We start from the raw sequence: 12,572 nt of genomic DNA, 5'->3' as shown, positions 1-12,572 counted from the left end.
TCTTTTAAGTCATGAAAACCTCCCAGACTATCAGAAAATTGTTATTTGGTTATTGCAAATGACCAGTGTGAAAACAGAGTGGTGAAAATCATTACTAAAAATCATGGAAACATTACAAAGATCCAAGTAGTCCTTATGACAGCAGGCATTGTGTGACACTGTTCACAGGGGTCTTAGGATGAGGGAAGAGACGAGGATCTGACTCTGTGTTTTAGAAGGCTTGATTTATTATTTTATGATACATATTACATTAAAACTATACTAAAAGAATAGAAGAAAGGATTTCATCAGAAGGCTAGCTAAGAATAGAAAAAGAAAGAATGATCACAAAGGTTTGTGGCTCTGCTCTCTGTCTGAGCCAGCTGACTGTGATTGGCCATTAATTACAAACAACCACATGATCCAATCACAGATGCACCCATTGCATTCCACAGCAGCAGATAATCAATGTTTACATTTTGTTCCTGAGGCCTCTCAGCCTCTCAGGAGGAAAAACCCTAAGGAAAGGATTTTTCATAAAACGTGTCTGTGACAGGGATTGGACAGTGCAGACACTCAGGAGACACTGGTCACGTACTGGATTAACATGATGAATGGACAACAGTATCATCCACAGCTGTCCAGCAGCACTCAGCCAACACAGAGTTGATGTATCAACCCCTAATAAACTGTAAATGCTCTCAACAGGTTGTTTTCTCACCTCAGTGACTCTGTCCTGTTGATCAGAGGCCGGCAGGGTGGTGGTGGTGGTGAAATATATAACAGTGGTTCTTCTGAGACTATCATTAGTGCTTTGTTATCAGATACAGAACGGTCATACCTGGGAAAAATCAACAAAAGCACAGCAAGAAATCCCTTAAAAAACTTTTTCATGACCCTTTGACCAAAGCCAGAGAATGAGCACTATCACCAGCAGACCCATGAATGTTACAGCTGCTCCTGTGAGACCTCTGAAACAGGTGAGTAACAATTCCTATCAAACATCCAATGTTCTTAGTCAATCCCTCAAAGGGGGCTGACAGCTCTCAGTGCAGGGCAGACAGATGAGCATTAGCAGATGTTGGATCTCTTCCCAAGAAGGCCAGATATTGATAGAATATGTAGTCTGTAAAATATTCCTCATAGTATGCAAACTATGTGATGTCTGCAGACACAACTTTCTTTTTCATTCCTGTGCAAGACTTGCTACAGAAATAATATTTATTATCCACTAAAACCATGCAGATAGAAAGACCATAACCTATGTAACAACTGAGCAGCCACAAACTATATTATAACTGAATGGAGAGGATTTACATCTCTGTCTCCAGAAACTAGCTTAGTTTTGATAAGAAGTGAAAAGGAGCATGTATTTCTCAGTACAAAAATCCATAGCATTCAGCAATTCCTGAGGGGTTAACTATTTATCACCAAATATCTAATGTAGGTTTCTCTCCTGACTGGTTATCAATGTAACAGCTGTAGTCCTCTTGATTTTGACAGACGTGTAGCTCCTGAACCTCAAATTCTTTCTGAAAATTCAGGTATAAGAGCTTATGAAAGCCTTATTCATAATCCCCTCCCTTTCCCAGCTTTCTCTCCAACTTCATGTCCGCTTCTCTCTACTGCATCTAGGACTGATAAAGAATATGCAGCAAAAAGCTCACAGCTTGCCAAACCCAGGGAGAAGCAGAGAAAGAAAAGGAGGTACAGGCACGAGCACATCCTCCTGAGAGAACCACTCCACTCTTCTGTCCCACAGGTCATGGTCTGAAATGCAGCACGTAGGATACAAAGCCCTCACCATGGCTACAGCCTTAAAATGCTCCTGATTTATTGCTTTCTTTTTGCATGGCAAAATACATTAGGGCTTTCTGCACATCTGTGCCTGGCTTTGTTCAACCAGCCAAAACACTCTGCTGGAAAAGGACAGTCTAATAGGATAGATCTTGTAACGGGAAAACATGAGCTGCATTAGCCAGACTGCAATCTGGAGGCAATTATATGTTCACTTATGCACTGCATGCTGGAGATCTAGGAAGCCTGAAAGGCAGTATTGAATTAAATAATGGATAAGCACAGGGATGGACTCAGATGGACTTTTTAAAATGACAAAGAGACTGCAAAGTGCATAGTGTGTTCTTACTTGTGAACTTCCCCAGTCTTCTCTGGAGCAACTAAGAAAACAAGTACTCCAGCATGAAAAGTAAGAAGAGATAGATAACATGACAGCTATCACAACTATGCAACCTAAAATATAGATCAGAGGAAAAAAGCAAACAGCTGAATTGAAGAAGGTCCTGGAAGTCTTGGTGACAAGCACTTGTGGATAAGCTCCCTTCCCTAACACCGTGCAGCACAGCCACGTGTACACTTCTGAAGCTCTACACATTGGGTACTCTGGGAGATAAAACATCATATTCATTTGAAAAGCAAACTGAGAAGCTTTCAAAACACTGTGCTTAGAACTCAGGTACTCTGTAGAAGCAGCAAGAGCACCGGCCAAAAAGGTGAGCAAGGCAGTGAGGGCTAAAAGCACCAGTGCCCTCTACCACCCAAAATACGTAAAAGGTTTTGATCTCACCTATTACTCTTCTCTGAAACAATGCCCTCAGGTATCTTCTGAGCTGTGCTGGACTCCTGGTGAGCTGAGAACTCCAGAAGATTTCTGGTCCGGTGGTTGGAACTCACAGTGGAATCTACTCCATTTGGATCCTTTTCAAATACACTGGAAAACACAATAAACATAGCAAAATGTATCACACACGTAAGAGCTCTGCAAGGCACTTTTCTGTAAGGCATTTAACACTCAGGTGGAGAAGTTTCTGGCTGCTGTTACATTACATGGATAAGGTTCATGTTGTATCTACTGTAAAAAACTGAGGTGTCACTGTAATATAATTGTTCAAAGCAGTAGTAGTCAGAAAAGAATTTCTGTTCTCTTTTTCAGTTTTAATTGATTGAAGGATTCAGATGCTCTAGTTTTCACATTCCCCCACACAAACTACACCTGCTGAAACTAAGAACACTCTGCTTGTAACCCAGGTCTACAGGGATAAGAAAATTATCTACAATCAAGTCAAAGCACGCCAAAACTTCAACTTTCATCAGCCTCAAAGTACAATCTACACAGTTTATATGAATACAACATGTAAGGAAAACTTAGCTATCAAATTCCATGCAGCTGCAAGCCTGGAATGTTACACCAGACATCTACCAGGACTGTACACAAACCTAAATATGTTCAGTTCTACTTGGATTTAGAACAACTGGCAGGGCCAACAGCCCCACGGGCAACAGGCCATGGTGCAGACACCCTGATCTGGTGTGTGCTGGCATGGACTGGAGGATCCTGGCCTGGAGGCTGCTCAGCCAGCCAGGAGTGTCTGTGCAGCCCTCCATGCAGAGAGGGAGCAGCACTGCACATGTGAACAGAGAACCCCATCTTCAGAAGGGTGAGCTACAACTGAGAACTCTCAAAAGCACAGAAGCAATACTTCAGTTTCTCCTCTCCAGCAGCTGGCTTTCCTCTTTCATAACACAGTTGCTTCCTGAAATATGCATGTTTACAAACCCAAATCCTAACCTTCTTGGCTGCCAACAGCAGAGCATCACCAGCAGCAACAGAGTGAAAATATAAAAATGCAATGCAGCGCACTGACGAGATCTCTGCCATTCATGCTGATAGCAGTTCACAGGGTATATTTTAACTCAGCAGTTCACAGGGTATATTTTAACTCATGCCCCACTCCTCCTGTCCAGCTGACAAGTATTTCCTGGTTTTACATGGCATCACTTTGCAACAGGCAACAAATACAAATGGAGACAGGCAAAACCTAGCAAGGAGGGCAGATTAAATACTCCACAATTAAGCAGAAGGCAGACAAAATTGCCTAGAAATTCCTTCTCTTTTGCCAACACTTTTGCACTCCCATTAGCAGTGACCCTGTGAGCAACTGTGTAATGTTCTGAACCAGAGGAGTCAGGACAATCCTAGACTCAGGCTGATGTTGCTTTGACTGCCTCTCTCCTCCAGGTTTCTAGGCAGCAGCACGGAATGAGGGCAGCAGAAATGCTACGGGCTCTGCTTTCACTTGTGCCAATGGGCAGAAAAGTACTCACAGTTTCCTTACTGCCTGTGTACAGTGTATCCAAATGTCTCATTGCTTCTCCTGCACAGAAAGCTGGATGGTTCATTCATTACCGCCTATTGGGCAACACCAGGCCTATCCAATTTTACAGAATCAATCCCCACTACCTACTAGGTTTTATGAGATCATATCTCTTCTCTGCCAACGAAAGCATGAGCACAACTGGCAGCATCTCAAGCCCAAGAACCAGAGAGCAAGACTAAGGCTGATGTTTAAACAGATGCCTCACATTCCTGTTGGAAGCCACTCACCTGTGAACTGCCCTTACTGTACTTAATCTGGAGTCATGACAGCTAGAAGTACATGGCACTTTATTCATTAGACCAAGAATATCCCTCAGAAGATCTGAAAGTTGTTAACTGTCCTGCAAATCCCTTCTCCACAGCCTGAAGTGTATCAGCCATCCAGTGTGCTGCTGAACCTCCTGGATCTGGTGTTTTAGCCTATCCTACTTCTCTTCTTTCCTATTCAAAATGACACACAGAACCAGAGAAACTGTCCACGTAATTAGTTAGTTAAAGCTGAGAAAAAAATCTAAACAGAAGAACTGCAACAAACTGCTTTTTATCCATGATGCACTTCCTTCCTATTTGTCTCATTCTGCAAAAGCAATTCTTGTTATTTCAGGTTCCAACTTGGCGAGGTGAAGTGTCACATACAATTCATTCCTGCTGCAGCTCACCCTGAACTCCCAACAACAGAGACAAATCCAAACCAAGGACAAAGACACACACTGCACCACAAGCACAACTAATCTTCCTTTCTGTGATTTAGTTGTTTTAGCTACACACCCATTCTAAACCACACACACCACATTTATTGCATCAGCTCTAGAAGAGAGGAAATGTTTATTTTCCCCTCTTCTCAAGGATAAACCATCTGTATCTTTTCATCAACTGAGCATGGGATGTTTCAACCTGAAAGAAGATACCTTCAAAAGCAAAAGGCAAAGAAGGAGGTGAACAGAGTATGCTTTGCCATCCTTACAAGCATAAACCATGGTGCCCACTTCTCACAATGTGAACACAAACTTGAGAACAAGATATGATATCAGGGTATTTTTCCCAATGCCCTTTCCTTTATCAGGATCGTTTATTTTTCTTTTGAAACAGAGCTAGCAGCAATTTCTGCTATATAGGCCACTTTTGCACTCCCTCTTTCCCATTCTTTTTCTAGGACATTGCAAATGACTGTTCCTTCTCAATGTCTCAGGTACGTCTGAAAAAAAAGAAATGTAAAAATCCCCTTTGTTGCTCTCCTGGTTTGTGGCAATGACCTGAAACCAAAATAACTTTAGTTCTGGATAAGGAAAAGCCCCACAAATTGAAATCCTGCCCCACTGTCACCTTCTAATTACTTGGGTAGTTTTGCTAATTTTGTTAGTTTTTTCCCCATCTGAACTGAAGATGTTGTTCTCATGTATCATTTCTTTCTCTTCTCTTCTCCCCAGAGGGAACACTAGTCAAGTTTGTCTATAAATAGGGCTCCATCTTCAGGAAACAAATAGGAGAGGACATGCAGGTAATGGTCCACATCCTCCAGTTTCTCCAAGTCCTTTCCTTGCCATGTGGGTACCTGAGGGCCTGAGACAGGGCACCAGAAATATTCCTCCTTCTTCATCTCAAATTAATATGGGGGAAAGGCATGACTTAGGAGCAAGGAATCCCTCCAAGCAGCTGGGATGATGATGGACCTGCCCTGCAGAGCTGCATCTGGAAACATCTGCTGACCTCAGGCATGCTGAGCTTCACAAGTGCTAACCAGAACAGCAACAATACAAGCAGCAACAGGAAGGGTCTACAGAACAGATCCCAGCACCACGACACTGAGGAGCAAGTAAATATTGGGCATTTAAAAGCATCAGGCAGAAGAGGCCAGCAAATGTGAAAAAGAAAGGTAGAAGATCCCATTCAGAGGGAAGAAAGTTTCAGAAAAACAGTATTTTCAACTAAGATACCGACAGTTAGTTTAAGAACTGGTTTAATATGACAGATGGCAAAAGCCTTGTCAGTTTTTTCATCCTGTTGAGCTACAAGATGAGAAGTTGGAAAAGGAAGAGCACTTTGGCATACCTGCTCTGTGCAAGTCCTGCTAACTGCAGGAACAGAGTCACTGCCCCACATTACAAGTAAAAAAAGACTGAAGCTGAGAATTGGCTTTACTGGGCAAGACAGTCTTTTAGAAGTTGGAATATTTCCTTGGAATCTTTCTTGTTTAGCTCACTCACACACCTGGGGTGCCTAGCAAGGCTTTAGAGCCTGCATTTGGACGTCCCAGATACTGTGAGCATGAAAGGGTTTTCACAAGCCACAAACACCCTGTCCCAAGCTGGCTGAGCTCTTGGCTTGTTCAGATGCAAAACCAGATCCAAGGGAAAAAAGAAAGAACCACTAAATACTTCATGCAGATGTTTGTTCCGACGTGTAGATAAATTTGATTATAAGAGGGAAAGAAAAGCAGCACTCCTGCCATGGTTTCTCCAGGCACCTGATATTTTAGCTGTATTTTTACTTCTTTGGTTTGAATGTCAGTTTGATAAATGTGAAAGCAAGTCTTGCCAGGAGCCCAAACTAAATTTCATTTGTGCTTCTGGCTGAACAAATCCTGTGCATTTCAAGTTTTGAATACTGACATTTAAGTTGTACAGTAACTTGTAGACCAAAGCCAATAGTGGTATCATAACAAAGAGTTTTCTGGGGACAGAACCCTGAGCATGAGCTGGGAAGTTTCCAACAAGCTAAAGTTGACATTGCAAGGAGACACCAACCAAAGACCTTGTCCTCTTCCTAACTGATTCCAGACAAGGCTGCCATAGTGCCAGACACTCTCTGGAAAGTATTTCTCCTTTCTACTCCCAATGAGTGCCCCATCTGCTGACAGCAAGGCTCTGCCTTCTCCTGAGGGCTGCTCCACAGCTGCCCTCCTCTGAGTGCTGGGCTGGAGAGAGCAGCCCAGCCTTCCTCCTCTGCACTGGAAGAGGAGGAAAGCAACCCAAAGAAGAGTTTTTGTATATTTTTGCTGTGTTTTGCATGCTTTAAATAGTAATTAATTTAAATAGCAAATTTTTAATAAAGCCTCTGGAAAGGAAGAAAACAGATATTGACACCCAGAGCACTTTTTTTTGCTTAGAAAACTCCGTACCATTATCTGGCCTTTATTGCCAAAGCTTGTGGCTGTGATCAGCAGAGGACAGAGGAAGGAATCCCTTCCTGCTCCCAGAGCTGTAGTTTGTAAGAAAACCAAAGATATCCAATTTTGTTCCAGCATCAACTATCAAGAGAGGTATTGAAAGGTCTGGAACCTAGACCCATACCCAATTCTCTCAGCCTGTCCTTTTTCTCTCAATTTCTCCCTCTGTCTTCAAGGAGAAACTACAACACAAGACCAAAGGTGTGCTGCAGAAGCAGTTTTATATCTTTTGGCCATCTCCAACACAAATATACACTCAGCTCAGCACTGAAACATTTTCTTTCAGTGTCACAAACACCATATTAAGTTTCCTGTACTACAAGTGTTAAGATCCTCAAATGTCTTCTGATGCTTCTGCTATAACACCCGGAGGGCTTCATCTCTCCTTGACAGCCAGAAGCCATGGGCCTGCCTTACATAGCACAGTTTTATGCCTCATGCACTCCACTCACAGTTTGTTCTTCACATTTCACCAGTTCCTCTCTACTAGTGAGTAAGAAATTAATAGGCATTTGACTGTCATCATTTGTATGTAGGTTTACTATACACCACATCTAAGCCTATCAGCCTCCTGAAGACATATGAGAGGCTATTGAGGCTTGCAAAAAGCAGAAAACCAGTCCTTTTTTATCCTGCAAACAAGTGCAAAGAAAGCCCATGAGTGGATGAACTGAGGAAAAGAAACTGACCCTGAAGTACAGCCCATGATCTGCAGTGCTCTGCTCTCAGAACCCCTCTCAGAGAGGCTCTGAGCTGTCACCCTGAGTTTGGAAGTTCCACTCCTCCTGCAAGCCATCCGTGCTTCCAACCAACCTGCCCCACTTTGCTCTGGAACGGAGGCAGGAAGGGGCACACACAGAGTCCAGAAGAAATGTTCAGGAAACAAACTGATGTAAGGCCAAAAGAATGCTGTTTGAGCTGCTGGTCACTGCCCTTCATGTGGGGCAGGTGCCAGACTTCAGCCTACTCAGCACATGTGACTCAAGGGGGGGGACATTTGGGATGTTTCTGAACATACCATGTCACAGAGGAGACTTCAGACCACGCCAGGACTTGGCCTGGCAGCTGTGGGTGGGATCTGCACTGACAGACCCCAACACAAACACACAGCTCCCACACATCTGCAGCAGCACAGCATTTGCTGCAGGTGATGGTATGGGAACAAGACCAGCTCATTACCCACACAGAAAATGCTCCCTGCTGGCATTATTCCTCTAACTTTCCAACATCCCATCATTGAGCTATCCCTACGCTCCTGCTGACCACACAACAGGTCTCTTTCTTTAATCAAAGAGTCCAGCATAAAGTCTCAAACAACAGCAAACTTGCACAGCACCACTGCTGAATGCACCTCAGAATAATCCTGGTCTCCCACATGCTCAGGTGAGGGCACTAGACCACAGTGACACCAATACAGGTGTGCCCAATGGATGGTGCTGTCAGCAGCCCAAATCCTTCATGCCCCAAAAGCTCAGCAGACCCCAGCAGTGCTGACTAGCCTGCTGCACACTGGGTGGGATGCCAATCTGGGTACTGCTATCAACGACTTGTATTTTCATTACTTTATCCTCACAGACAGAAGGTCATGGTAGCTTGCAAACTGAACAATCCTTGGGCAATTTCCTCATTTTTAGTAAAAGATGATTATTCTTAGCACTTCTGCATTTTTTTTCCTGTTTGTGCTACCAATTTAAGAAATTAGACACACCCCTAAGTCCTCCAGGAATCAAAAGTCACTGCTTCTTCATTTCAAATGACAAATCACTTCTCAGCCAGCCAGGCCAGTGTCTTTATTTGCAACTGCTCAGTGGATCTAAATTTTTAATAGATTATTCAGTTTCCAGGATAGTCCTGGAAAGTAGAGGAAAATCCATGAGGACACCCTGGAGAGGAGCTGCAATGACATCTCTGCTAAAGGCCAGCCATTCTACTGCAGCTGCCTGAGGTCAGTGAGACACAAGAGGTTTTGAAGCAACAGCAGCAGCTGTACTGAGCTGCATCAATCACCACCTCACTCATCCTCCATCACACATACTGCTCCCTGCATATCTTCAAGTCTGTTTTCCAGTTTGAAAGGGATTCCAGCCATACAGAGGTGGCCAACTTGTAAGGAAACACAAAATTTATAATAATACTAAAAAACCAGTATCACACCACCCTCTCAAACCTCCTGCTCCCATCTCTTTGCAAATCTGCCTTTCCTCCCTCCAACTTCATAGTTTTGTTTTCTGTCCACTACATAGCGAAAGTGGTAGTTAGGACACGTTCTGGCTGGCTGACATCTTAATAAATGCTCTAAGATTGCTGTTAGGTGACAACCACCATGTGAGCTTATGCAGACTGATTATGGGGAAAGAAATAACTAGCTGAACACTTTTTATAGCCAAAAAGATAATGCTACAGCCACCAGCTTACATGCTTTGCTGCTACGGTCCCAAGAAGAGATGCAGAAAATTTATCTTTTGCATCTTCTGTGATTGTTCTTCTTTTCCTGCATTTTACATGTGACTTGGGTTATTTTCCTGCAAATATTTTACTATCACATGTAGGACTTGCATTAAATAAACCAAAACAAACATACAAGACAATTTATATTGAAATGAGAACAGGGAAGAGAATCAAAATAAAAATATTTCCAAAATAAATATATGGATTGTTTAGACTAGAACATGTGCTTGGTTGCCATTCGTTTCAGCTTTGTTCGTGCTTGTTTAACACATTTTCAGATCTGTTTACTCTAAGGCATAGTCCAACACAAACGTGGAAATCAAAGGAGGAGAAAAAGGCATATAGGAGCTGAAATAATTTGAAAATGACCAGATTTGATGTTGTAAGTGCTAAAAAACCAGCACAGCTAATTAGATGTTTGTCAATGGCAGCAGCCAGCCATGTCTCAAGGATGCTGTGGCAGCTGGGAGTGGGACCAACACCAGCCCCACAGAAAGCACACATGGAGGCAGGAGAGCCTGGCTCACAGGGACACCCAGCTCCAGTTGCCCTGGTTCCAGCTCCCAGCCCTGCTCCGTGCCAAAGCCTGTGTGCTCCCTGCCTTCAGCCCAATGCTGCTGGGTGCCAGTTCCTGCCTTGCACCTCACAGAATGCAAGGCTGGGGCAAGGGGGTGATCTCAGTAATGAGCTGAACCAAAATATACCCTCTTCCCTCCACACACCTCACCAATCACTCTCAAATAATAATAAAAGGAGGTTTTTACATGTGTTGAATCCAAATCCAAATAACTCACTAAGATTACAGAATAGTTCACTGACACACAGATGGGAAGTTCCTGGGCGCCTCTCTTTTAGTATAAAACACACAGATAAAAGAGAAACACTAACAGAATTTCTGCTAAATTAGTTCTGCTTTTAACAACTGAAAGCTTCAGTTTTCAATACAAAGCAGCAACAAACCCAAAGAGTTTAGTAACACAGAACTACCTAATGCAGAGTGACCACTAGCTCCCCACAAGCCCCTTTCACATCTTCAAATTGCACTGGCATTCAATTTCTATACAATTAGACTTGCATTCTTTTCTTAGAGATACCATGGTACTGTGTCAAAGACTGAAGGATGTTCTGAAAGGCTTCTCAGTAATTAAGCAGATTGGGCAGCACTCTCCCTGCAGTATTTTCAAACAGATTTCTTGTGTCAACAGGCCAACTTCCCTACCAGACTTTCACCCCCACCCCCAAATTCCCAAGTTCAGCATTACAGATTACCCCCACACTATCTGTCAGCATGAAAACCTGTGTCAGCAGAATTATTTTATCTGCTAAACTCGTTTGCCAAGGGCTGCCACATCCTGGACTGCTTTCCATAATCTTAAAACAGCAGAACAGCAGTCTCAGCATCCTCCACAAAACATTACAAACACCTCACCACACACACAGGCAACAAGACTTAAGACTGATTAAAAAAATTGTGTTAGTCGTTATTAGTGCAACACACATCCACTAATGCAGAGTAAACACAGACACACACAGAATGTGCAATCTGAGATCAGCCACCCATCCAGATGGGATTGCTCTGTGGGATGCTGAGCCCAAACACTGCACCTTCACTGACCCACTGCAGGCCATGGAGGCTCTGCAGGACTGCCTGCTCTTCAGCCTCACATCCCCAACCCCAAACAATCCAACTGTTTCTCTGCTTTCTCTGGTTTGACAGAAAGAGGTAACCTACACATCTGCCCTTTTGTTTTACCCCTAGTCTTCAAAAAATCCTACCACTTCCCACAAGAACTTGAAAGGCATCTTACAATAAAGCCAGCTAAGGGAATTTAAAAGTCTGCTACAGATTTTAGGGGGTGAATTTCCCATGATTTTGCTTTTTTGGATGTCACACTCTCTTTGCAACAGTTCATTGGTTTTAAGTAACAAAATATTCACTGCTAGTATGTTTGGATCAAAATATCCTGAGCCTAAATGCTGGCGCACCTCCACTCAGGTGTGTAAGTGAAATGATTTCTTACATAGAAAAGTTGGCAACACGAGGTTTCAGAACATATTTACCTCCAGCTAACCACTGCATGGAAATTATGGATTCCACAGTTAGCTAACTAGGGGGGAAATAGTGTTTTTGCTGAACTATAAGCTAGCATGGATATTATCACAAAAAAAGTTACTTGTTTCTGTAAGAAATTGCAGGGACTGAAAAAAAGGACATATATTGGAAGCTTCTGTTGTTAAGGACTAAGCAGAACAGCAATCCTGTCCTGTTCATGGAGCTGCCATTCAGTGACACCTTTATAAAAGGAAGAAAATGCGTATGGGAGGAGTGAAATCTAAAGAAATTGTCTGTATAGCTCATATTCCAGGTCTTCTAAAGAGTATTGCACAATCAAACATTCACACCACCTTGATACAGCCTAGCATTTTAATTGCAGTGTGAGCATTTCTTCTGCTAGGGAGGACAAAAAACAGGAGGAGTAATTCCTTGCAAATTTGCAATTACATTTCTCTTCATTGCCTAAATCCAGTGCTGATGCAAACCACCTGGTTCAGGCACAGCAGTTACACTGGCATGCTCAGCTACTCTACAGGCCAGGAACAGTCAGACACCCAAGGATTTCTTCTTGCTTTATCTACTTTATTAAACATTAAACCTGTCAGAAAGTTAACCCTGTCACATTCCTATAGTTACTGAGTGCTGCAAAGACATGAACGCAACATGACCTTCCAGACCACTCTGACAGCAGTGCCTTGCCATTGAGCTCAACACCTTGCTTATTTTTGGGGGTAGGGAAGATGCCACAA

General features: G+C 43.0%; 1 protein-coding gene across 2 annotated transcripts in view; it reads right to left on the bottom strand.

The window, feature by feature from the left end:
• ATF6 (activating transcription factor 6) overlaps nt 1–12,572 on the bottom strand; it is a 72,494-nt gene that overhangs the window by 46,220 nt on the left and 13,702 nt on the right. For both annotated transcript variants that reach the window (XM_058030119.1, XM_058030120.1), the window contains exons 10-11: nt 2,564–2,707; nt 701–820 (exon numbers count right to left, since the gene is read on the bottom strand). In XM_058030119.1, the coding sequence (XP_057886102.1) occupies nt 701–820; nt 2,564–2,707 (264 nt within the window). The remainder of the gene's footprint in view (nt 1–700; nt 821–2,563; nt 2,708–12,572) is intronic.

The sequence above is a fragment of the Melospiza georgiana genome, chromosome 9, assembly GCF_028018845.1.
Source record: "Melospiza georgiana isolate bMelGeo1 chromosome 9, bMelGeo1.pri, whole genome shotgun sequence".
Lineage (NCBI taxonomy): Eukaryota > Metazoa > Chordata > Aves > Passeriformes > Passerellidae > Melospiza > Melospiza georgiana.
This window is presented reverse-complemented; position numbering and strand designations above follow the sequence as displayed.